The sequence below is a fragment of the Lactuca virosa genome, chromosome 6, assembly GCF_052849685.1.
Source record: "Lactuca virosa cultivar CGN04683 chromosome 6, Lactuca_virosa_CGN04683_v6, whole genome shotgun sequence".
In the NCBI taxonomy this organism is placed as follows: Eukaryota; Viridiplantae; Streptophyta; class Magnoliopsida; order Asterales; family Asteraceae; genus Lactuca; species Lactuca virosa.
In genome coordinates, this window is record NC_136431.1 from 10,731,299 (window position 1) to 10,754,393 (window position 23,095).

The 23,095-nt window shown below is 45.1% G+C and overlaps 1 protein-coding gene across 1 annotated transcript; it reads right to left on the reverse strand.

The window, feature by feature from the left end:
- Positions 1–14,858: 14,858 nt before the first annotated feature.
- On the reverse strand, positions 14,859–22,591 carry LOC145121327 (uncharacterized). Its single transcript, XM_079057092.1, has 4 exons — positions 21,422–22,591; positions 16,374–16,509; positions 16,051–16,102; positions 14,859–14,966 (listed from the first exon to the last, which is right to left on the reverse strand). The coding sequence occupies exon 1, from the start codon at positions 22,589–22,591 to the stop codon at positions 21,461–21,463; it is 1,131 nt and encodes a 376-aa protein (XP_078913218.1). The 3' UTR covers positions 14,859–14,966; positions 16,051–16,102; positions 16,374–16,509; positions 21,422–21,460.
- Positions 22,592–23,095: the final 504 nt, after the last annotated feature.

Here is a 23,095-nt window from a genome sequence, read left to right on the forward strand (position 1 = left end):
TATGGACTTAGACACTAATCCAACATAATCCAGCTCCCCTGGAGCTCCAACAAATCTCTTGCTCAACGCAAGCGATAAAAACGATTGGGTATACCTCGAATCAAACAGTACCAATGCATAAATAACGTTCACAAGGAACGATCCTAAAATAAAACACATGGACATAAGCAAGCAATTCAATATAAATAAAGAGATAAGGAGAAGATACATACCCGTCACCATGTCGGGAGCTACACACACCTCGTCAGCCGTCAACTGGAAAGCCCTCTTCTTCACCACATGTGCGTCTGCCCGACCCTGGCAGCCATCAGTAATATGAAGAGTTGCAAGAGTGGGTGCTAACACCGGTCCTGTTGCAGCCAAACTCGGACAATGGGCCTTCTTGTTGCCCCTCTGATTGTAATGAAAGCAGATCAGATCTGATATCGGTGTGGTGGTGGTGGTAGCAGTACAATCCCTGCTAATACGACCAGTCCGGCCGCACTTGAAGCAGCAAGAACCACCCACCCTGCACGTCCCCTCGTGCGACCTGTTGGCCCTTACCTCTCGTATAAAAAACCTTGGGCCTCTTTCCCGAACCCTCATGATAACTGTGATGGGTTTTGAGCATAACAACAAACCTATGTGTAAGCTCTAAGTTTTTCACTAATTGAACATGCAAGTTGAATACTAAAGCAATAACCATAGATCTAGCATATAACTTCGAAATTCATATAGAAATTAGGGTTAGAAGATTACCTCATTTGTTATATAGTAATAACAAGACAACCTTGAATATCCTTGACTTTTGAAAGCATAGTGCCCCAAATCTTGCACCTCAATGGTTCACAAACACCCAATGCAAGAGGATAAGAGGAGAGAGGAGGAGATTCGCTTAGAAATTCGGCTAGGGTTCTTTCAAGGGCCAGTTTAGCCGAAAATCCAAGAGAAATACTCCTTATATACTTGTGGTTGCTCGGGTTTTCAGGTGGAAACCCTAATTTCCTGCTTAGGGCTTAAGCAGCTCATGGACTTCTCCTTTAGAAGCTTTTGGACGGAAATCTATAGGGCCTACCTACAGTTTTTCATCCACTCCTATCCAAGAGGTCCACGAGCCCAATATCACAACTATCAATGATTTGCGAAACAGCCCCTACATTATTAGTCAGCTCTTTTAATCACAAAATTAATTCCAAATTAATTTCAAATTAAATACTAATTAATAATATGATTTCTGATTAATAAATCATTTTAACCACCAATTTATTATTCCAAATAATAAATTCAACTCCCTCTCCATGAATCATCCTGTCAAGTTGCATGAGTGAGGGCAACCCAAGAGGACCATGCTACTATCAAATCAAGTACATACCAATTATAGTTGTGGGCTTAGACACCTAATCCAATAGTCTCCCACTTGGATAAGTCTAATAACTATAATTGCAAGTATGACCTCACAATTTGACCAGCAATCGTAGCTTTCAAAAGTCGTTGTCGAACTCTGACCTAGTCAATGACGCGTCCTTTAGATAAGTGATCAAATATTCCACTGTTCTACAAGATATCGTATGGACGTGAGACATGGATTATAATCAATCTCTCTGTCCAAGATTTGTTTCTCGATTTCCGATTTATGACGACTGATATCAGACTACTAATTGAACAGATCAATTCAGTTCTGGCTTAGCCAAGCACTTAGGGTGTCATCACTAAATCATCGAGGGACCCACGTATATCGCTACCCGTTTAGAGTAAAAGGAACGGATAAACTTTGACTCATATGCTTGTACTATTTACTCATCAAATCACACACAACAATATGTTTTATAACATCAAGTTACTGATGCGTTTACGTATTATCAATGCGCAACTGATTTGTAGACAACAAATCATATGTCTCCGTTTCAAGAATATAAGATATTATCGTCTCAAAAGTACTCGTGATAAAATCCATGAAGTAATTCATTGAGCGTGGGTTTAATCCAATACTCAAATCCCCATTTCAAGAGTACTCATGAACGTTGCAGCAAACTTTTGTTATGTCTAAACATTTAGACAATCTACAAGCCAATTCATGACAATCTTAACTCACTACTTACTTCCGAAAGTATGATCGACTGTGGATGTTTGAGTAACCTAGTTATTCGGGAAGTAAAAAAGTGAAACACAAGAATAACCTAATTAACTATGGTCTCAAAACTTTTGAATATAAATAAAAACACCTTTATTTAATCACCATATTAATCAGACTTTATTCATTGTATAATGTTTCGAGTAATCAACCTAATACTTGAATTGAATATCAGTTATGCCATGTTCCAAACATGCATACTATGTTTCTCTATGGTCTCTCCTTTGTGAAACTGATCAATTGAACACATTTCCAATGATGCTCATTTCACAATTCCAAATCCTTATCACAAGTGTACGAATACCAAATTCTTGCTATTACTAGAATTCGTAAAGTCTAAACTTACATGCAATGATCATTTTGTAATGTCAAGGCACCAAAGTCACAGGAAATTTGCCAATGATATTATAAAGCAAAACAATTCCATGGAAATGAAGTCTCACATTCAAAGAGCATTCCTTGAACATTCTACTTGCATTAAAGTTTCTAACTTACACATAGATTTCAATAGCCAACTCCCATTATGGAAACATTTCCATATTGCCATATGATTATCAATTCTGAACAAGAGTTACCTCCACTCAGAACATGTCAATATGGTCCTTCCAAATTTATACTATACTTCCAACTGTCCACAAGCAACCAATCTTTGGTAAACCTTAGATTATCCTTGACTTAACAACTTTAGTCATATCAGGTTCTAGTCCTTTTTCCCTCTTAATGCCCTAGGCATTTGAAAAAATCAGAACAAGTGAATATTATAGCATATGCAATCGATCCTATGCCCGAATCATATGGGATTCGATTCATAATGTCTTAAAGAACTAATATCTGACCTGTCCCTTGCTTTAATATTTCCATATATCAGAATTCCGATGTTGAATCATTTCAACATGATATTCATATATGTCCATGACTAAGTTTGATTAAAATCTAAACTTTTATATTTGAAATGAAGTATTAATGCCCTCTCCCTTAAGCCTTACTATAGCGAAACAATTTCCAAATTCTGCAACTTTGCAAACTTTGAACTTTGTTTCCTATAAATAGCATTTATAACTTGCAACACTTAACATAATAATCACGCTCCCACTAGCATAACAATTATACTTTTGCTAGCATAACAATTATGCTCCCACTAGTTTTGACATGTACCCATAAATCAGCTGGACTTCTCGAAATCAATACTTATCGACTTTCTTACCAAAGTTCAGATTTCTGATACGTGGTGCTTCGATAAGTCTTTATCTAGACTTTTCAATCTCATACACCTTTCATTAGATAACTTATGTGTGTGTCTAAATCCTTTCAGAACTTATAGCAATAAGTCCCGAATGTTCAAACTATTTGCTATTTCTCACAATTTGAACTATGAAAAGGGATGTCGTAATCATACTCGAATTTGAGAATGCAATTATCACAACTGCTAACTCTAATGATATTAATCAATCCTTTAAAATCTACTAGTGAAAGCGTTTCCTCACAACCAATTTCATGAAGTAGAGAGAAACCTCTTGCCACTTAGATTTTATGGTGTATGTGTTCCTATCCATGTGAATTTGTCATTTCCACCCACTATCATAAGACAAGGTTTATGAAAAATTCAGACTCATATGGACTGAACTTGCTTAATCTTAATTTCTTGTCATCTAGTAGCCCAAGGGCCTACCAGTGCTTCCATGTTATTGAGCAGCTCACCCATACAGATCAATGTACTTTCACTGATCAAGGTGCTTTGCCTTATGCAGTCAAATGAAAACCATATAACTCATAAGCATTGCCAACTCAACTGGAATGGGCACATAAACAAGAATGAGTCAACACGATAGGTTATCAACCTCAGGTCGTGTGCTAGTGACTACTAAAAGGTTTATTCTCGATTGTCTCCTGAAACTTTTCAAGATCAACAAGACTCCCACTAAAATCTTGACATATAAGATTCTATGTCAAGGAACATTCCTCGACAATCAAATATTCAAGAGTTAGTGTGGGTTCTTATCAAGAAAAAACTTCATATAATTGGTCTTAGTTTTAACAAAACATCACAACTACCAATTTCAAATGTGCTAGAGCAAGAAAAACATTTCTACTCCACATTTCATGAGGTGTTATAAACCTACTTAGAACATGTTACTCAAAGTGCAACTTGGAGTAACTAGAGTATGACTCTAAAGCTTGATTTTGGAACAAAGTATGACTCATTTTCTTGATTTAACCATTTCAACAATACCTGATTCCTCTTCTTAGTCATATAAATGCACTAAGGTGTCCTTAGAGGATCAACTGTGACATGGTTCTATAATCATTAGGATGATCATAAAACATGATATTAAAGTACTCTCCATTCTTTTCAAATTGGAGAAACTTTTATCTTTTTGCCCAATGGATTCTTCTTAATCGTTATGCTATACCTTGAAACTTTTTCAAGATATTAGAATTATACTTAATCTTGTAAGCATAATCATATTTACTGAACCATTAGTAAATTATGACGAATAGACTTATTGTCCTTTGTGGTGGATCTGACCAGTTCACATCAATGTGTACTAGATCCTTTAGTCCTTCACTTGAATCACATATACATGTGAACAAGGAATTAGTCTCAATTTACCAAAGATCAAGATTCTCATCCATCGCACAATCTACTGTATGACTCCAAGTTTCTGTCCAATTGAAACTTAGGTGATGAGAATCCTTCCTCACTTGGTGAATTATGACACTACCACAAGCGATATAACTAAGAATCAAATCCATTTTCAGTATTGCTAATAAGAGAAATATAAACACAAATTTTCATAAATGCCATTGCAAGTAATCATAAAGCAAATAAGATTAAACCAAAATTTACTTTATTGATAATGTGCGGAAAACTTGTCCTTACAATGCAAATACATATGGAAACTATGTTTCTAAATATTCCTAAGCAATCTACCATGACTCTGAAGCAGCAGCTCAAAAATCTGATCATCGAACCATGTGACCGAAATCCATCTTTCACGATCAGATTCAACTTACTCTTCTTTTAAGCTTCCTTCTTTCTCTTTGATCCTACAAAACATCAAAATGTGATTATCACTTCATGTAATAAGAATCTATAAATAGGAACTTAATAGAGTTAGATAGTGGATATACCCGAAGTAGAGTCATGCAACTTGACTTTACTATCTTTGCGATCTTTCAGGTAGACAAGGCAGCTTCGCATCCAATGTCCCTTCAATTGGAAATAGAAACATATGGAATCTTCAGTAATGGCACATGGGACTATATATCAGTACCATCCTTTCTCTTTACCATATGGTCAAACGGTTTGACCTTGGCCGATCCTTTTCCATTGGGAAGAGAAACCTTTTCTGGACTTCCATTGTCAATGTCCATGGAAGTTTGGTAGGCCGATCCTCCAAGCAAATTTGCTTGACCAGTGCACTAAAGCATTGCTGCTTCAGCAGCAATTAGCAAATATGTCAGATCGATTAGGGTCACGTCGTAATCAGCCATGTAGTAGTCCTTAAGGAACTGACTATATGACTCAGGAAGCAAGCGAAGAACCAAGTCAACCGCTAGTTCCCTTGGGAAAACGACACCCAACATTCCCAATCTGTCAATGTGCGACTTCATCTTCAGGACGTGTGCACACATAGAATTTCCATCTTGGTGTTTGCATGCCAATAAGGCTTGAGTAGCTTTGAACTTTTCAAGTTGACGAAATCGTGGGTCAGGGAGAATCACCGGAGGTGGTGGAGGAAGAGTTCGAGAAGCATGATTTCCAGTTCTACCAATGCTCAAAGAAGGGAAGATTCTTTCACCTTGATCGACACCTGGAGATCATCTTCAGAAGCATTTCCAAAAGGATGAGGAAGATCATAGTTGTTTGAACTTGACATCTATAAAGGGAGAAAATTCAAGTTAGTTGATTTAAATCCTTACTATAACACCCAAACGAAATATTAAGACTAGAACCCAACACAATAATTCACAATTCAGAAGAGGGATGCCGTAATCCAATTGTAAATTATTTGAAGGTAGGTAAATGACGATTTACCAATTCCACCATGAAAACGAAATTTTAAACGAATTAGGTTTTAAATGAAATTCCTAGATCTTTTGAGATTCATTGAACTTTTCAATGGCATGTTTAATCTCTATTATGCTCTCACTTTGTGACTGGGATGCCGAGGATCACAATCGAGATGTGAATAACCATGCAAATTAGCTTGGTACTCTCGATGTCATTTATCACCTAATCAATGTGCCGGTTAACGACACACGCTCCATTGATCAATGATAATTTACGAGCTAACATTGCCAACCTTTATTAGTCCATATTAATGTGTCGGTTAACCACACACGCTCTACTAACGACTTATCTAAAGTGCAATGTGCAATTTCATGGGTTAGCATCAAATTCACATTTTTCCTAAAGTAACTAAGATTGGGAATTTTATAAAAGCGTTTAGTTACTTTATAATTCATTATACTTTTAATGAGAGTTTAATGTCCTATCCTACCCATTTGGCTAACAACCATCCACTAGTCATGAGTGCGGTGGGTAAGAGTGGATACCCAATGGCGGTCATTTTACAGGCCGCTTCTTTAAACACCCCTTATAGACCAGCTTCGTGAATGAGGCCTACTAACGGTAAGACTGACTCGTCTTATATATATATATATATATATATATATATATATATATATATATATATATATATATATATATATATATATATATATATATAAACTTTTAATTTTATATAGTATAAGAGTGTATTTTAAACTTTTAAAATACTAAGGTTTAATCTTTTAATAAACTAAACTTCTAATTTAATTATATTTAAACCATACATGGATTTATTTTCAAACTTTTACCATTAATTTAATTATCATCGTACAACAAGTGAGATGGAAAACGGGCAACAAGCTGCGCCGCTAAGCCTTTTTGTATGGCAAAGCTCAATCTTTTAAAGACTACATTCATGGATCTAGGGGATATACCATTGCAATGCATGATCCATTCTACTCTATTAAGAAGCTCTACCGCATCCGGTGCAAGGAAACCAAACGTATCAAATGCAAATGGTATGAACACGTGTTGATTTTCCATGCACGATTTCTCATGTTTGGTGACTTTGCCTGTAGCAGCTTTTAAAGTAGACAGTCCTGCCGAGAAACCCCCAACCCTCAAGCCCACGAGAGGGGATACCCCTGTAAGGTCCACACATGCATGTTTCCCTCCAACCCATCTAAAAATCAAAATGTCAGCCAGTCTAAGGGTCGACCTTCCTTCTGTCGGGTCAGTCAAGAAATTCACAGGTGCCTCTTTCTTAGCGGAAACTCCGGCACGCTTAAATATGTCAAACAAAACATCCCTAACCATATTGTGCCTGTATTTGAACCCCGAGAGTTCTTTACAGTGAACTGCATGCTCTCCAAAAGAGTCCAAACATGCCTTCCGACACACCGGACATATCTCGTTAGCTGGGAATATTGGAATCATGAGTCGATATTTGAGGATAATATGATACTCCACATGAGACATATGTTGGCCAATCCCATCTATAGGGATAGCAAGAAGAAAATCTTGAGCATGTGGTGCACGTAAGCACTGGAAAACCGCTTTCTGTCAGGCCATCACGTCGAGATGCACTTCCATATCTTGGATAATTTTACGAAAAAGGGCACTCGCCAGTGTATTCTGGGATTTAGGGGGGGCGGTGTCTTTAGTAGTAAAACTGCTAAGGTCAGAATCTGGAAGCTTGTTACGAAGAGAATCTAAGGCACCATCATAATTAGAATCCATACCATATATGCCGCTATCCCGTAAGATGTGGTCTTGCATGTAACACCGAAATTTTAAACAATTTTTCACATTTTCAAAAACATACTTTCATTCATAAATATTGTAAAAACGTCATTGTATCACATATCAATCCATAGAAACACAACCCCAAGATCATAATGTATAAAACTCCTCATGTGTGTACTGATCATGCCGGCGCCTTCCCGCGATCCTCACTGGTACCTGAAACACATAACACAACACTGTAAGCATAAATGCTTAGCGAGTTCCCCAAAATACCACATATAACACATATTAGCCACTCGAGGCTGTAACTCTGTGGACCCTCCAGTCCTAACTCTGTGGACCCTCTGGACCTAACTCTGTGAACCTTCCGGTTCTACTCTGTAAACTCTGGAACATACACGGCATGAATCACATAGAAATAATGCAGTGTATCACAATCACATAAATAGCATACAAGATACTCTGTCACATAACTCTAATTACCACTCTAGGTAAAGTATAGTGAGAAGACTCACCTCGGGTAACTCGGTAAATCTCGAGCTCGGTAAAATCTGGTCTAGCCCCTGCCTAATCACATGGAATAAGCACTCTAATCAATACAACCCTCAAGGCTAGACTAATCCCACTCTTAGTACTCTCAGAAGGGTAAAAGACCATTTTACCCCTCTCATGGCTCAAAGACCCTAATCATTGACCAATCCCTAAAAGTCAACAAAAGTCAACGGTCAAACTTTGACCAGACTCGTCGAGTGCACTTGTATGACTCGGCGAGTACATGCATGACCTCTTCGCCAATGGTCCTCACTCGACTCGCTGAGTCAACCCTACACTCAACGGGTTATCACAGGTCGCGAATCGCGGGGCAACCCGACTCGACTCGTCGAGTCCCTTATGGGCTCAGCGAGTTCCTCCCATGAAAACACTCAAACGATCTTTTGAGGTCAGATGTGCTTCACCAACCAGTAGATCTAACCTTGTAACACTCGAAAGTCACGTAAAGGTTCAAACTTTACGTTCATGCAATGCTTATAAGACCAAAAATGAAGAAATAACCTTTAAAATGGGGTTTTACTCTCAAGGCTCACATGAAACCTCATAAAGCTGGAAGCTTGGGACCTTTTAGACCTCTCAAGGTCCAGATCTATCATCTATACCCAAAGGGACCTCATATGCTTCACAATCTAACTCAAAATTGTTCAAAGGAAACCCTAGATTCAAGGAATCTATCAAATACACGAAATGGGAAAGAACTTGTACCTCAAAACGTGAATCTCAGTGTGAACAACACAGATCCAAGCTCCACGACCGATCTAGCTTGGATTTTCTCACTCCTTCTTGCAAGGTCACACCAAAGGATGAAGAATTAGCCTCCAAAATGCTCTCTAAGCTCTTTTTTCTCTCTAGGGTTTTCACAGGGGAGTAGTGGCCGCAAATAACGGCCATAAGGGCCTTTAAATAGGGCTCAGGCCCTGAGATTTAGGGTTTCACTTTACAGCGCGGACTCGCCGAGTCCACGCATCGACTCGTCGAGTCCGATCATTAATTCCAGACAAGAATTCGCGATCCTACTCGGCGAGTCTGAGCGCCTACTCGCCGAATCCCTCCCTAAAACTCAAGATAAATACTTAAAATAAGATACCTGGGAATCCATATGTTACAATTCTCCCCCACTAGAATCAGACTTCGCCCTCGAAGTCTCATTCTACAAACAGCTCTGGATGAAGCTTCCGCATCTCCGCCTCCGGCTCCCAGGTCAGCTCGGACCCTTTTCGATGCCACCACTGAACCAGAACCAGTGGCACTTCCTTGTTTCTCAAAACCTTGATCTTCCGATCCACCACCGTGACTGGCCTCTCAACATAATTCAGGCTCGCATCCACCTGAATATCTTCCAATGGTACCACCGCCGACTCATCGGCTATACACTTCCTCAGCTGAGACACGTGGAAGGTATCATGTATCTGACTCAACTCCGCAGGTAGCTCCAACCGATATGCTACCCTGCCCACCCTTGCGGCCACCCTGAACGGCCCAATATACCGGGGCCCCAGCTTGCCCCTCTTCCTGAATCGAATCACTCCTTTCCAAGGGGACACTTTCAGGAGTACGAAGTCTCCAACCTGAAACTCGAGCTCGGATCGTCGCCTATCCGCGTAACTCTTCTGGCGACTCTGAGCTGTTAACAACCTCTGCCTGACCTGCTGTATCTGCCCTGTCGTCTGAAGCACTATCTCAGTGCTGCCCATCACTCGCTGCCCTACCTCTCCCCAACAGATGGGTTTTCGACACCTCCTCCCATACAACAACTCGAAGGGAGGCATACCAATGCTCGAATGGTGACTGTTATTATAGGAAAACTCAGCCAACGGTAAATACGTATCCCAGCTCCCTCTGAAGTCCAACACACATGCCCGAAGCATGTCCTCGAGCGTCTGAATCGTCCGCTCACTCTGTCCGTCCGTCTGTGGGTGGTAAGCGGTATTGAAATGCAGCCTCATGCCCAACTCCTCGTGGAACCTATTCCAGAACCTGGAAGTGAAACGTACATCCCGATCTGACACAATCGAGATCGACACTCCATGCCGCGATACCACCTCCCTCACATACAACTCTGCCAACCTCTCTGCAGAAGAGCTCTCACTGATAGCAAGAAAGTGAGCGCTCTTCGTCAGCCGGTCGACGATCACCCAAATTGCATTGACACCCCTCGCAGTCCTCGGCAATTTGGTGATGAAATCCATAGAAATCTGTTCCCACTTCCATTGGGGAACCTCAAGTGGCTGCAACTTGCCATGCGGACGTTGGTGCTCGGCCTTCACCCTGCGACAGGTCAAGCACCTCTCTACGAACCACACGACATCCCTCTTCATACAGGGCCACCAATACTCTCGCTTTAGGTCCAAATACATCTTAGTGGCCCCGGGATGGATCGAGAACCTCGATCTATGCGCCTCCTCCATCAGAATGGTATGTGCCCCGCCTTCAAACGGTACCCAAATTCGACCCTGGAAGGTCATAAGCCCACGGCTATCGGCAACGAACTCAGACATCTGCCCGATCACCCGCTCTCTTTTGCGGTTCTCCGGTCTCATGGCCTCTACCTGGGCCTCCCGAATGGTGTCCAACACTGGAGTCATCACTGTCAATCTCAAACAAACATCTCGTATCGGGGCACTCTCCGCCCTGCGACTCAGGGCATCGGCTACAACATTAGCCTTACCCGGGTGGTACAAGATTTCAAACTCATAATCCTTTACCACATCTAACCATCTCCTCTGGCGCATATTCAGGTTGGGGTGATCCATCAGATACTTCAAGCTCTTGTGATCTGTGTATATGGTACACCGAACCCCATACAAATAGTGACGCCAGATCTTGAGGGCGAACACCACAGCCCCCAACTCCAGATCGTGAGTAGGATACCTCGTCTCATGAGGCTTCAGCTGTCTCGATGCGTATGCTATCACATGCCCTCTCTGCATCAGCACCGCACCCAATCCCGATATCGACGCGTCACAATATACCACAAAATCCTCCATCCCCTCCGGAAGGGCTAATACTGGGGCTTCGCATAATCTCTGGCGAAGTGTCTCGAATGAGGCCTGCTGCTCCAGGCCCCAACTGAAAGCCACGCCCTTCCGGGTCAACCTGGTGAGAGGAACAACAATCCTGGAGAAATCCTTGAAAAATCTCCGATAATAACCTGCCAACCCCAGAAAACTCATGATCTCTGAAAGGGATCTCGGCACCTCCCAACTCATCACCGCCTCAATCTTGGCCGGATCGACCAATATCCCATTCTGGTTGACGAGGTGTCCTAAGAACTGAACCTTTCGTAACCAGAAATCGCACTTGGAGAATTTGGCGTAAAGCCTCTCCGATCTCAGAACTCCGAGGATCTCCCTCAAATGCTCCTCATGCTGCTCTCTGGATCTCGAATACACCAATATGTCATTGATGAACACGATCACTGAACGATCCAGCATCGGCCTGCACACTCTGTTCATGAGATCCATGAACGCCGTTGATGCATTGGTGAGTCCGAAAGGCATCACCACGAACTCGTAATGCCCATAACGAGTCCTGAATGCTGTCTTCTGGATATACTCCTCACGCACTCTCATCTGATGATATCCAGACCTCAGATCAATCTTGGAGAACCAAGACGCTCCCTGCAACTGATCGAACAAATCGTTGATCCTCGGTAAGGGGTAACAGTTCTTGACCGTCAGCTTGTTCAACTCCCGGTAATCAATGCACATCCGGTGTGAACCATCCTTTTTATTGACAAAAAGGATCGGCGCTCCCCACGGCGAGCTACTCGGCCGAAAAAACCCCTTCCCCAGCAGCTCCTGCAGCTGTGAGGATAACTCCTGCATCTCTGGTGGCGCAAGGCGATAGGGCGCCTTGGCGATAGGCGCTGCCCCCGGAACCAAATCGATACGGAACTCTACCTGCCTCTCGGGAGGCACACCCTATTGGATAAGGTGTCTAAGTCCATAACTATTTCTGGTATGTACTTGACCCGACCCGGCATGGTCCATTTGGGTTGCATGGCACCATGCAACTAGATAAACTAAAATGAGAGAAATAACACTTATGGTTTATTAATATATTATAAGTTCTAATATATTAATAATATTATTTAATTAGTTTGATCAAGAATTAATTTAGAATTAATTAAGTGATCAAAAGATAACTAATTAAATATATGGGTAGATTATGTAAATCTTCCATATCTTATATAGTGGGCTAAGAGGCTCCATGGATTATCAAGTTGGGTTCCACCCATAGGATGCTCCATGGATGCTCCATGGGAGTTACAAACCCATGGGTCATGGAAATGAAGAGTCATGACACATTAGGGTTTACATGGTGTAACCCTAGATGTGTCAACACTATATAAGAAACCCATTCTCCACCAAAATAGGCTACACTAAGAAACAAGAGGGCTAGAGCCGATTTTGCAAGTGTAAGATTCTCTCAAAGTTTACTCCTTTGCATTTGGTGTTGTGTGAAGCATTTGAGGCATCACACTTGGGGTGCTAGGCTCACAAGGTTTCAAGGATCATAATCAACAACAAGGTAAGTTATTCTATCTTTCATTCAAGTTAAAAATGTTCCCAATGTATGCTAGATAGGAATATAACCTTGGAATTCAACTTTGCATGATTATTAGACAAACATAGATCCAAGGTTATTAGGGTTGCATGTACACTTAGGAAGTGTTAGAATGCTCAAAACCCATCACACCCGACAACTCCTCGGGGAAAACATCCGGGAACTCATGCACTATCGGGACCTCATCGACCGACCTCGGTCTCTCTGCATCTACTCTCGTATCCACCACATAAGCCACAAACCAACTACAGCCCTGCTGTAGGCTCTGCCTCGCTCTAGCGGCCGAACAAAATCCTGACCCAGAACGAGTACCCTCGCCATAAAACGAAAGAACTCCCCCACTAGGGTCTTGTATGGTCACCAACTGTCGCTCGCAGTCGATAACTGCTCCAAACTTGCTCAACCAGTCCATGCCCACGATGACACAAACATCTCCCATCGCAATCGGGACCAAATCAATCGGAAACTCAACGCCGAAGATCTCGAGTACACATCCTCGAATCACATCAGTGGCATACACAGCTCTCTCGTCAGCTATGGAAACTCGCAAAGGTCGACTCAACGCCTCTCGACAGATACTGATATGCTGACTAAAGGCTAACGACACAAATGACCGACTCGCACCTGAGTCAAATAACACCAAAGCAGGTACAGAACTCACAAGAAATGTACCTACGCATGACATAATATAAGCATAACACCATAAACTCAAAATAAATAGATGAAAGAACACATACCAGCCACAACATCTGGCGCAACGCGGACCTCCTCCGCTGTCAACTGGAACGCTCTCCCGCGAGCCTTTGGTGCCTCGGCCTTCACTGGACGACTCTCTGCAGCTCGAACAACAGCAGGGGCAGATCCCTGTGATGCTCCCTGGGCTGACCCCCGCAACTGCGGACACCTGGCCTTCCGGTGTCCAGTCTGTTTGTAGTGAAAACAGACTGCAAACCCCTTGGGGCAATCCTTGGCCATGTGCCCCTCCTTGCCACACTTGTAGCAAGACCCTGCTCTGCAAACCTCCTCATGACTCTTGCCGCACTTGCCACAAGTGCGGCTCTTCTGGTTCCCTGATCTCGAATCGGCGGGCTTGGCCCGCTTGGCTGCCGGCTGGGACTGTGCCGGTCGCCGATCCCTCCCTTGAGACTCCGCCTCCTCCCTGGCCTGAGTCTCGAGCTCAATCTCCCTCTTCCGGGCATTTGCCTGAAGCTCGGCAAATGTCCGGTACGACGAGTTCGCCACGAACTCACGGATGTCTCTCCTCAAAATGCTCAAATACCGACTCATGCGTGCCTGCTCGGAAGACACGTGCTCAGGGCAGAACATCGCCCTCTCATGGAACATCCTGGTGATCACTGTAACAGACTCGGTACCCTGCTTGAGGGTCAAGAACTCCTGGGCCAAACGTTCCCTTTCCACCGGGGGAACGTACTCATCACGAAACATAGCGGTGAACCTCTCCCAGGTCACCGCGGCAAGCTCTGCAGAAGAGTAGTGCGCTGTCACAAACTTCCACCAGTCCTTCACTCCCAAGCGAAGCTGGTTCAGCGCGAAACGAACTCTCAGATGCTCCGGGCAAGAACACGTATAGAAGCATCCCTCAATATCAGAAATCCATCTCATCGCAGCGATCGGATCCTGCGTCCCGTCAAACTCTGGTGGCTTCGTGTTGCTGAACTCTCGGTACAGCAACGAGTCACCCCCATGCGGCCTCGCAGCAGCGACGGCTGCGGTGGCTGCAGCAACAACAGCATCAGTAAGAGCAGTGTAATGCTCGTCAAAAATCTCGATCGGGGTGGTCTTGATAGAACCAAACATCTCTGGTATCTCGGCTCGGATGGCAGCAGCCACCTCCTCATGAATCAACCTGCGGATCTCCTCATCACTAACACCACTGATCTCAGGTGTGTGGCGTGTCCCAACCATGATGTCTCTCTGAAATACAACACAAAATATCAGAGACTCACTCGAGTGTGCACACACTCGATATCCCATTCCTACTCGATCTCTGGTACCCTAAGGATTCTTACTTGGGCTGCGCACTGATCCGGTGTCTTCGGTAGTACGAGCCTAATACTACCGTCCACACCGCATCAGTATTCACCCCAAGTCCTCCTCCTAGGATCCCAAATCCCAAGTACTCTACTCTCACTATGCATAGTCTACTCTCTAGCAGATCTCTCATAAGCTCCTCGCTGCTATCTACTCACTCTCAAGCATGTCCTAGCAGCAAAACCCCTAGGCTAAGGCATCACAAATCAGGCCACTCTAGTCCTAATAAGAATACCTAGCCTACTCTAGCATGCATAACATATTATCTTATATCTCATAACACATAATATAAAGGTATTTTGGGAAATCACCGTTCGGGCGCTGGCTGATCGTACACACTGCTCTGCTCTGCTCTTTTCAAAATCTTTTTACTCTTTTAGAAAAAATTTGCTTTATTTCGAAAAATTCCTCAAATCCTCAGTTTGAGTTCAAATGCGCTCGAAGGTGCATCCGAATCCCTCAAACCAAGGCTCTGATACAAACTTGTAACACCGAAATTTTAAACAATTTTTCACATTTTTAAAAACATACTTTCATTCATAAATATTGTAAAAACGTCATTGTATCACATATCAATCCATAGAAACACAACCCCAAGATCATAATGTATAAAACTCCTCATGTGTGTACTGATCATGCCGGCGCCTTCCCACGATCCTCACTGGTACCTGAAACACATAACACAACACTGTAAGCATAAATGCTTAGTGAGTTCCCCAAAATACCACATATAACACATGTTAGCCACTCGAGGCTGTAACTCTGTGGACCCTCCAGTCCTAACTCTGTGGACCCTCTGGTCCTAACTCTGTGAACCTTCCGGTTCTACTCTGTAAACTCTGGAACATACACGACATGAATCACATAGAAATAATGCAGTGTATCACAATCACATAAATAGCATACAAGATACTCTGTCACATAACTCTAATTACCACTCTAGGTAAAGTATAGTGAGAAGACTCACCTCGGGTAACTCGGTAAATCTCGAGCTAGGTAAAATCTGGTCTAGCCCCCGCCTAATCACATGGAATAAGCACTCTAATCAATACAACCCTCAAGGCTAGACTAATCCCTCTCTTAGTACTCTCAGAAGGGTAAAAGACCATTTTACCCCTCTCATGGCTCAAAGACCCTAATCATTGACCAATCCCTAAAAGTCAACAAAAGTCAACGGTCAAACTTTGACCAGACTCGTCGAGTGCACTTGTGTGACTCGGCGAGTACATGCATGACCTCTTCTGTAACAACGTAAATTTCCAAAACAATTTTTCATTTTTAAAAACATACTCTCATTCATAAAATATCATAGTAATCCAATGTAACACATGTTATCTCAATAAACAAATCCCAAGATCCTCAAATACAAAAATCCTCTCAGTGTGTACGGATCATGCCGGCGCCTTCCCGCGATCCTCGCTAGTACCTGAAACACATAACACAACAACTGTAAGCATAGATGCTTAGTGAGTTCCCCAAAATACCACATGCAACACATACGCCACTCGAGGCTACAATACGACCCTCCGGTCGATGTGTCTCAGCGGGACCCTCCAGTCCCGTAGCTCGTTGGACCCTCTGGTCCGGTCATAGCTCGTCGGACCCTTCGGTCCAGTCTGTGTCGTTGGACCCTTCGGTCCGGTCTATATCGTTGGGCCCTCCGGCCCGGTCTGTTCAACACATAGCATACATACAACACAATGCACATAACTCATATATATACACATAGCATACAAGACCCTCTAGTTTACACATAAATACCACTCTAGGTAATGTATAGTGAGAAGACTCACCTCAATGAAATCGGATAAACTCTCGTGCTCAACGTCCCGACTTAGCCTCCTCTTATTATTCAAATAACATCCCCGATCAATATTCACTCATGATCTGATCTCTACAGATTGGGTAGAAGGCCATTCTACCCTTCCCTGAACTCTCCTGAATCAGTCTTGACCAGAACCCTAAAGTCAACGAAAGTCAACGGTTAACTTTGACCCGACTCGTCGAGTGCACAAGGGCGACTCGGCGAGTCCATGCGGGTCCTCTGAATCCTTTCAGCCTCTCTTGGCTCGTCGAGTCATCCTTCCACTCGACGGGTTACATCTGTCACGAATCGCGGGGCAACCCCGACTCGACTCGTCGAGTCCACTTATGGACTCGACGAGTTGCCTCCATGTTCATCCTCAAATGACCTCCTAAGGTCAGATCTGCTTCCCTAACTATCAGATCTACCCTTCAAATGTTCAAATGTCACGTAAAGGTGCAACCTTTACGTGCATGTAACCCACAACAAGTCATAAATGGAGAAATAACTCTAAAAATGGCAACCTAGTCCCCAATCTTTCATTTGCTTGCACAAAGTTGAGGGATAGTGACTCTATGGACCTCTCATGGTCCAGATCTGATGCTATTAACACAAAGGGGGCCTCATACTCACTAGATCTTACATAAAATGGAGGTAAAAACCCTAAAATCATGAAATCTATCATATCAACACGAAATAGAAGGGATTATACCTCCAGAGATGAACTCTCAAGATGATTAGCCCATATCCAAGCTCCCTTCACGCTCTAGATGGGTGTTTCCTTCTTCCTTCTAGCAAAACTACACCAAAAGTGATGTATTAGCCTCTTCTTGCTCTCAACTCTCTCACTGCTCTCTCTAGGGTTTCTCTGGGGTATATTGGCCGCAAATGGAGGCCATAAAGGCCTTTAAATAGGGCACATGCCTGGGGATTTAGGGTTTCACTTTACAGCGCGGACTCGCCGAGTCCACGTATCTACTCGTCGAGTCCGGTCATTAATCCAGTCAAGAACTCGCGATCCTACTCGGCGAGTCTGAGCGTCTACTCACCGAGTCCCTCCATAAAACCCAAAATAAATAACTAAAATAAGATACCTGGGAATCCGGATGTTACAATTCTCCCCCACTAGAATCAGACTTCGCCCTCGAAGTCTTGCCCCGCAAACAACTCTGGATGCTGCTCCCGCATCTCCAACTCCGGCTCCCAAGTCAGCTCGGACCCTCTCCGATGTTGACACTGGACCTGAACCAGGGGCACCTCCTTGTTCCTCAGAACCTTGATCTTCCGATCAAAAATCGCGATCGGTTTCTCGACATAATTCAACCTCGCATCTACCTGAATGTCCTCCAGCGGCACTACCGCTGACTCATCGGCTATACACTTCCTCAACTGAGACACATGGAAGGTATCATGAATCTGGCTCAACTCCGCAGGTAGCTCCAAACGATACACTACCCTGCCCACTCTCGCGGTCACTCTGAACGGACCGATGTACCGGGGCCCCAACTTGCCCCTCTTCCTGAACCGAATCACTCATTTCCAAGGAGACACCTTCAGGAGTACGAAGTCTCCCACCTGAAACTCAAGCTCGGATCGTCGCCTATCCTCATAACTCTTCTGACGACTCTGAGCCGTCAATAACCTCTGTCTAACCTGTTGTATCTGCTATGTCGTCTGAAACACTATCTCGGTGCTACCCATCACACGTTGCCCTACCTCTCCCCAACAAATGGGAGTCCGACACCTCCTCCTATACAACAACTCGAAGGGAGGCATACCAATACTCGAATGGTGGCTGTTGTTGTAGGAAAACTCAGCCAACGACAAGTACGTGTCCCAACTTCCCCCGAAGTCCAATACACATGCTCGAAGCATGTCCTCGAGTGTCTGAATCGTCCGCTCAGTCTGTCCGTCCGTCTGGGGGTGGTAGGCGGTACTGAAATGCAACCTCGTACCCAACTCCTCGTGGAACTTCTTCCAGAACCTGGAAGTGAAACGTACATCTCGATCTGACACAATCGAGATCGTCACCCCATGTCGCGATATCACCTCCCTCACATACAACTCTGCCAGCCTCTCAGCAGAAGAGCTCTCACTGATAGCAAGAAAATGCGCGCTCTTCGTCAGCCGGTCGACGATCACCCAAATTGCATCGACACCCCGTGCGGTCCTCGGCAATTTGGTGATGAAATCCATAGAAATCTGTTCCCACTTCCATTGGGGAACCTCAAGTGGCTGCAACTTGCCATGCGGACACTGGTGCTCGGCCTTAACCCTGCGACAGGTCAAGCACCTCTCAACAAACCATGCTACATCCCTCTTCATACAGGGCCACCAATAGTCCCTCTTCAGGTCCAAATACATCTTAGTGGCCCCGGGATGGATCGAGAACCTCGATCAGTGCGCCTCCTCCATCAAAGTGGTGTGCGTCCCGCCTGCATACGACACCCAAATTCGACCCTGAAAGGTCATCAACCCACGACTATCGGTAACAAACTCAGGTACCTGCCCAATCACCCGCTCTCTCTTGCGGTTCTCCGGTCTCACGGCCTCTGCTTGGGCCTCCCGAATGGTGTCCAGCACCGGAGTCATCACTGTCAATCGCATACAAGTGTCTCGAATCGGGGCACTCTCCGCCCTACGACTCAGCGCATCAGCTACAACATTAGCTTTGACCGGGTGGTACAGGATCTCACAATCGTAATCCTTTACCACATCCAACCATCTCCTCTGGCGCATATTCAGGTTGGGCTGATCCATCAGATACTTCAAACTCTTGTGGTCCGTGTATATGGTACACCGAACCCCATACAGGTAATGGCGCCAGATCTTGAGGGCGAACACCACTGCCCCCAACTCCAGATCGTGGGTGGGATACCTCGTCTCATGAGGCTTCAGCTGCCTCGATGCATACGCTATCACATGCCCTCTCTGCATAAGCACCGCACCCAACCCTGATATCGATGCGTCGCAGTACACCACAAAATCCTCCATTCCCTCTGGAAGGGATAACACCGGGGCTTCGCACAACCTCTGGCGAAGAGTCTCAAACGAGTCCTGCTGCTCAGGACCCCACGAAAAAGTAACGCCCTTCCGGGTCAACCTGGTGAGAGGCACGACGATCTTGGAGAAATCTTTAATAAATCTCCTATAATAGCCGGCCAACCCCAGGAAACTCCTGATCTCGGTGGGGGATCTCGGCACCTCCCAACTCATCACCGCTTCAATCTTGGCCGGATCGACCAATATCCCATTCTGATTAACGACATGTCCCAGGAACTGGACCTCTCGTAACCAGAAATCACACTTGGAGAATTTGGCGTAAAGCCTCTCCGATCTCAGAACTCCGAGGATCTCCCTCAAATGCTCCTCATGCTGCTCTTTGGATCTCGAATACACCAATATGTCATCGATGAACACGATCACCGATCGATCCAACATCGGCCTACACACCCTATTCATGAGATCCATGAACGCTGCCGGTGCATTGGTGAGCCCGAAAGGCATCACCATGAACTCGTAATGCCCGTAAGGAGTCCTGAACGCCGTCTTTTGGACATCCTCATCACGCACTCTCATCTGATGATATCCAGACCTCAGATCAATCTTGGAGAACCAAGACGCTCCGTGCAACTAATCAAACAGATCATCAATCCTCGGCAGTGGGTAACGGTTCTTGACCGTTAACTTGTTCAACTCCCGGTAATCAATGCACAGCCGGTGTGAACCATCCTTTTTCTTGACAAAAAGGATCGGCGCTCCCCATGGCGAGCTACTCGGTATGATAAATCCCTTCCCCAACAACTCCTGAAGCTGTGAGGATAACTCCTGCATCTCTGGTGGCGCAAGGCGATAGGGCGCCTTGGCGATAGGCGCCGCTCCCGGAACCAAATCGATGTGAAACTCCACCTGCCTCTCGGGAGGCACACCCGACAACTCCTCGGGGAAAACGACCGGGAACTCACGCACTATCGGCACATCATCAACAGAACTAGGCCTCTCCGCTGCTACTCGTGTGTCCATCACGTAGGCCACAAACCCACTACAACCCTGCTGTAGACTCTGCCTCGCTCTAGCAGCCGAACAGAATGCTGACCCTGAACGGGTACCCTCGCCGTACACCGTAAGAACTCCCCCACTAGGGTCTCGTATGGTCACCAACTGTTGCTCGCAGTCGATAACCGCTCCAAACCTGCTCAACCAGTCCATGCCCACGATGACATAGACATCTCCCATCGCAATCGGGACCAAATCAATCGGAAACTCAACGCCGAAGATCTCGAGTACACATCCTCGGATCACATCAGTAGCATATACCGCTCGCTCGTCGGCTATAGAAACTCGTAGAGGTCGACTCAACGCCTCTCGCTGAACACTGATGTGCTGACTAAATGTTAATGACATGAAAGATCGACTCGCACCCGAGTCGAATAACACCAACGCAGGTACAGAACTCACAAGAAAAGTACCTAAGCATAACACAATATAAGCACAAAATCTCAAACTCAAAATAGGTAAGTAAAAGAATACATACCGGCCACGACATCGGGCGTTGCGCGGACCTCCTCCACTGTCAACTGGAAGGCTCTCCCGCTAGCCTTCGGTGCCTCGGCCTTCGCTGGCCGGACCTCGATAGCTCTAGCAGCAGGTGTAGACCCCTGTGCTGATCCCTGTAGTAGCTGAGGGCACTCGGCCTTCCGATGGCCGGTCTGTTGCAATGAAAGCAAACCGAGAATCCCTTGGGGCAATCCCTCGCGAAATGCCCCTCCTTCCCACACTTGTAACACACCCCAGCTCTGCACACCCCCTCGTGACTCTTGCCACACTTCCCACAAGTGCGGCCCTTCGGACCCCCAGATCTCGAATCAGCGGGCTTTGCCCGCTTGGCTGCCGGTCGCCTGTCCCTCCTCTGAGACTCGGCCTCCTCCCTGACCTGAGTCTCCAGCTCAATCTCTCTCTTCCGGGCATTTGCCTGAAGCTCGGCAAATGTCCGGTATGACGAGTTCGCCACGAACTCATGGATATCCCTCCTCAGTATGCTCAAGTACCGGCTCATACGTGCCTGCTCAGTCGACGCGTGCTTAGGGCAAAACAACGCCCTCTCGTGAAACATCCTCGTAATCACCGTCACAGACTCAGTTCCCTGCTTGAGGGATAAGAACTCCTGGGCTAGACGTTCCTTCTCCACAGGGGGAACATACTCATCTCGAAACATCGTGGTGAACCTCTCCCAGGTCACCGCAGTAAGCTCTGCCGTAATGAAGTCTGCCGTCACAAACTTCCACCAATCCTTCGCTCCCAAGCGAAGCTGGTTAAGAGCAAACCTAACCCTCAGATGCTCCGGACACGAGCAGGTGTAGAAGCATCCCTCGATGTCAGAAATCCACCTCATCGCAGAAATCTGGTCCTGCGTCCCATCAAAATCTGGTGGATTCGTGTTGCTGAACTCTCGGTACAGCAACGAGTCACCTCCCTGGGGCCTGGCAGCAGCGACAGCTGCGGTGGCCGCAGCAATAGCAACCTCAGTAAGAGCAGCGTACCGCTCATCAAAAGTCTCGATCAGCGTGGTCTTGATAGACCCGAACATCTCTGGTATCTCAGCTCGAATGGCCGCAGCCACCTCCTCGTGAATCAGTCTACGAATCTCCTCATCGCTGGTACCACTGGTACCACTGCCTCCTGGGTGGTGGTGCGTCCCAACCATGATGTCTCTGAAATACAACACAAAAGAATCAGAGACTCGTTCGAGTATACTCGCACTCGATACTCAACCCTACTTGTTCTTTAGTACCCTGAGGATTCTTACTTGGACTGCTCACCGATCCGGTGTTTCCAGTAGTACGGGCCCTTATACTACCTTCCACAACGCATCGGTATTCACCCCAAGTCCTCCTCCTAGGATCCCATATCACAAGTACTCTATATCTCACTAAACTCAGGCTACTCTCTGGTAGACCACTCATAAGTTCCTCGCTGCTACCTACTTACTCTCGAAGTATCTCATAGTAGCAGTAACTCCTAGGCTAAGGCATCACAAATCAGGCCCACTCTAGTCCTAACCATGAATACCTAGCCTACTCTAGCATGCAAAACATATCACATAATATCTCATAACACATAATGTAAGGGTATTTTGGGAAATCACCGTTCGGGCGCTGGCTGATCGTACACACTGCTCCGTTCCGCTTTTCTCAAAAGTCCTTTACTC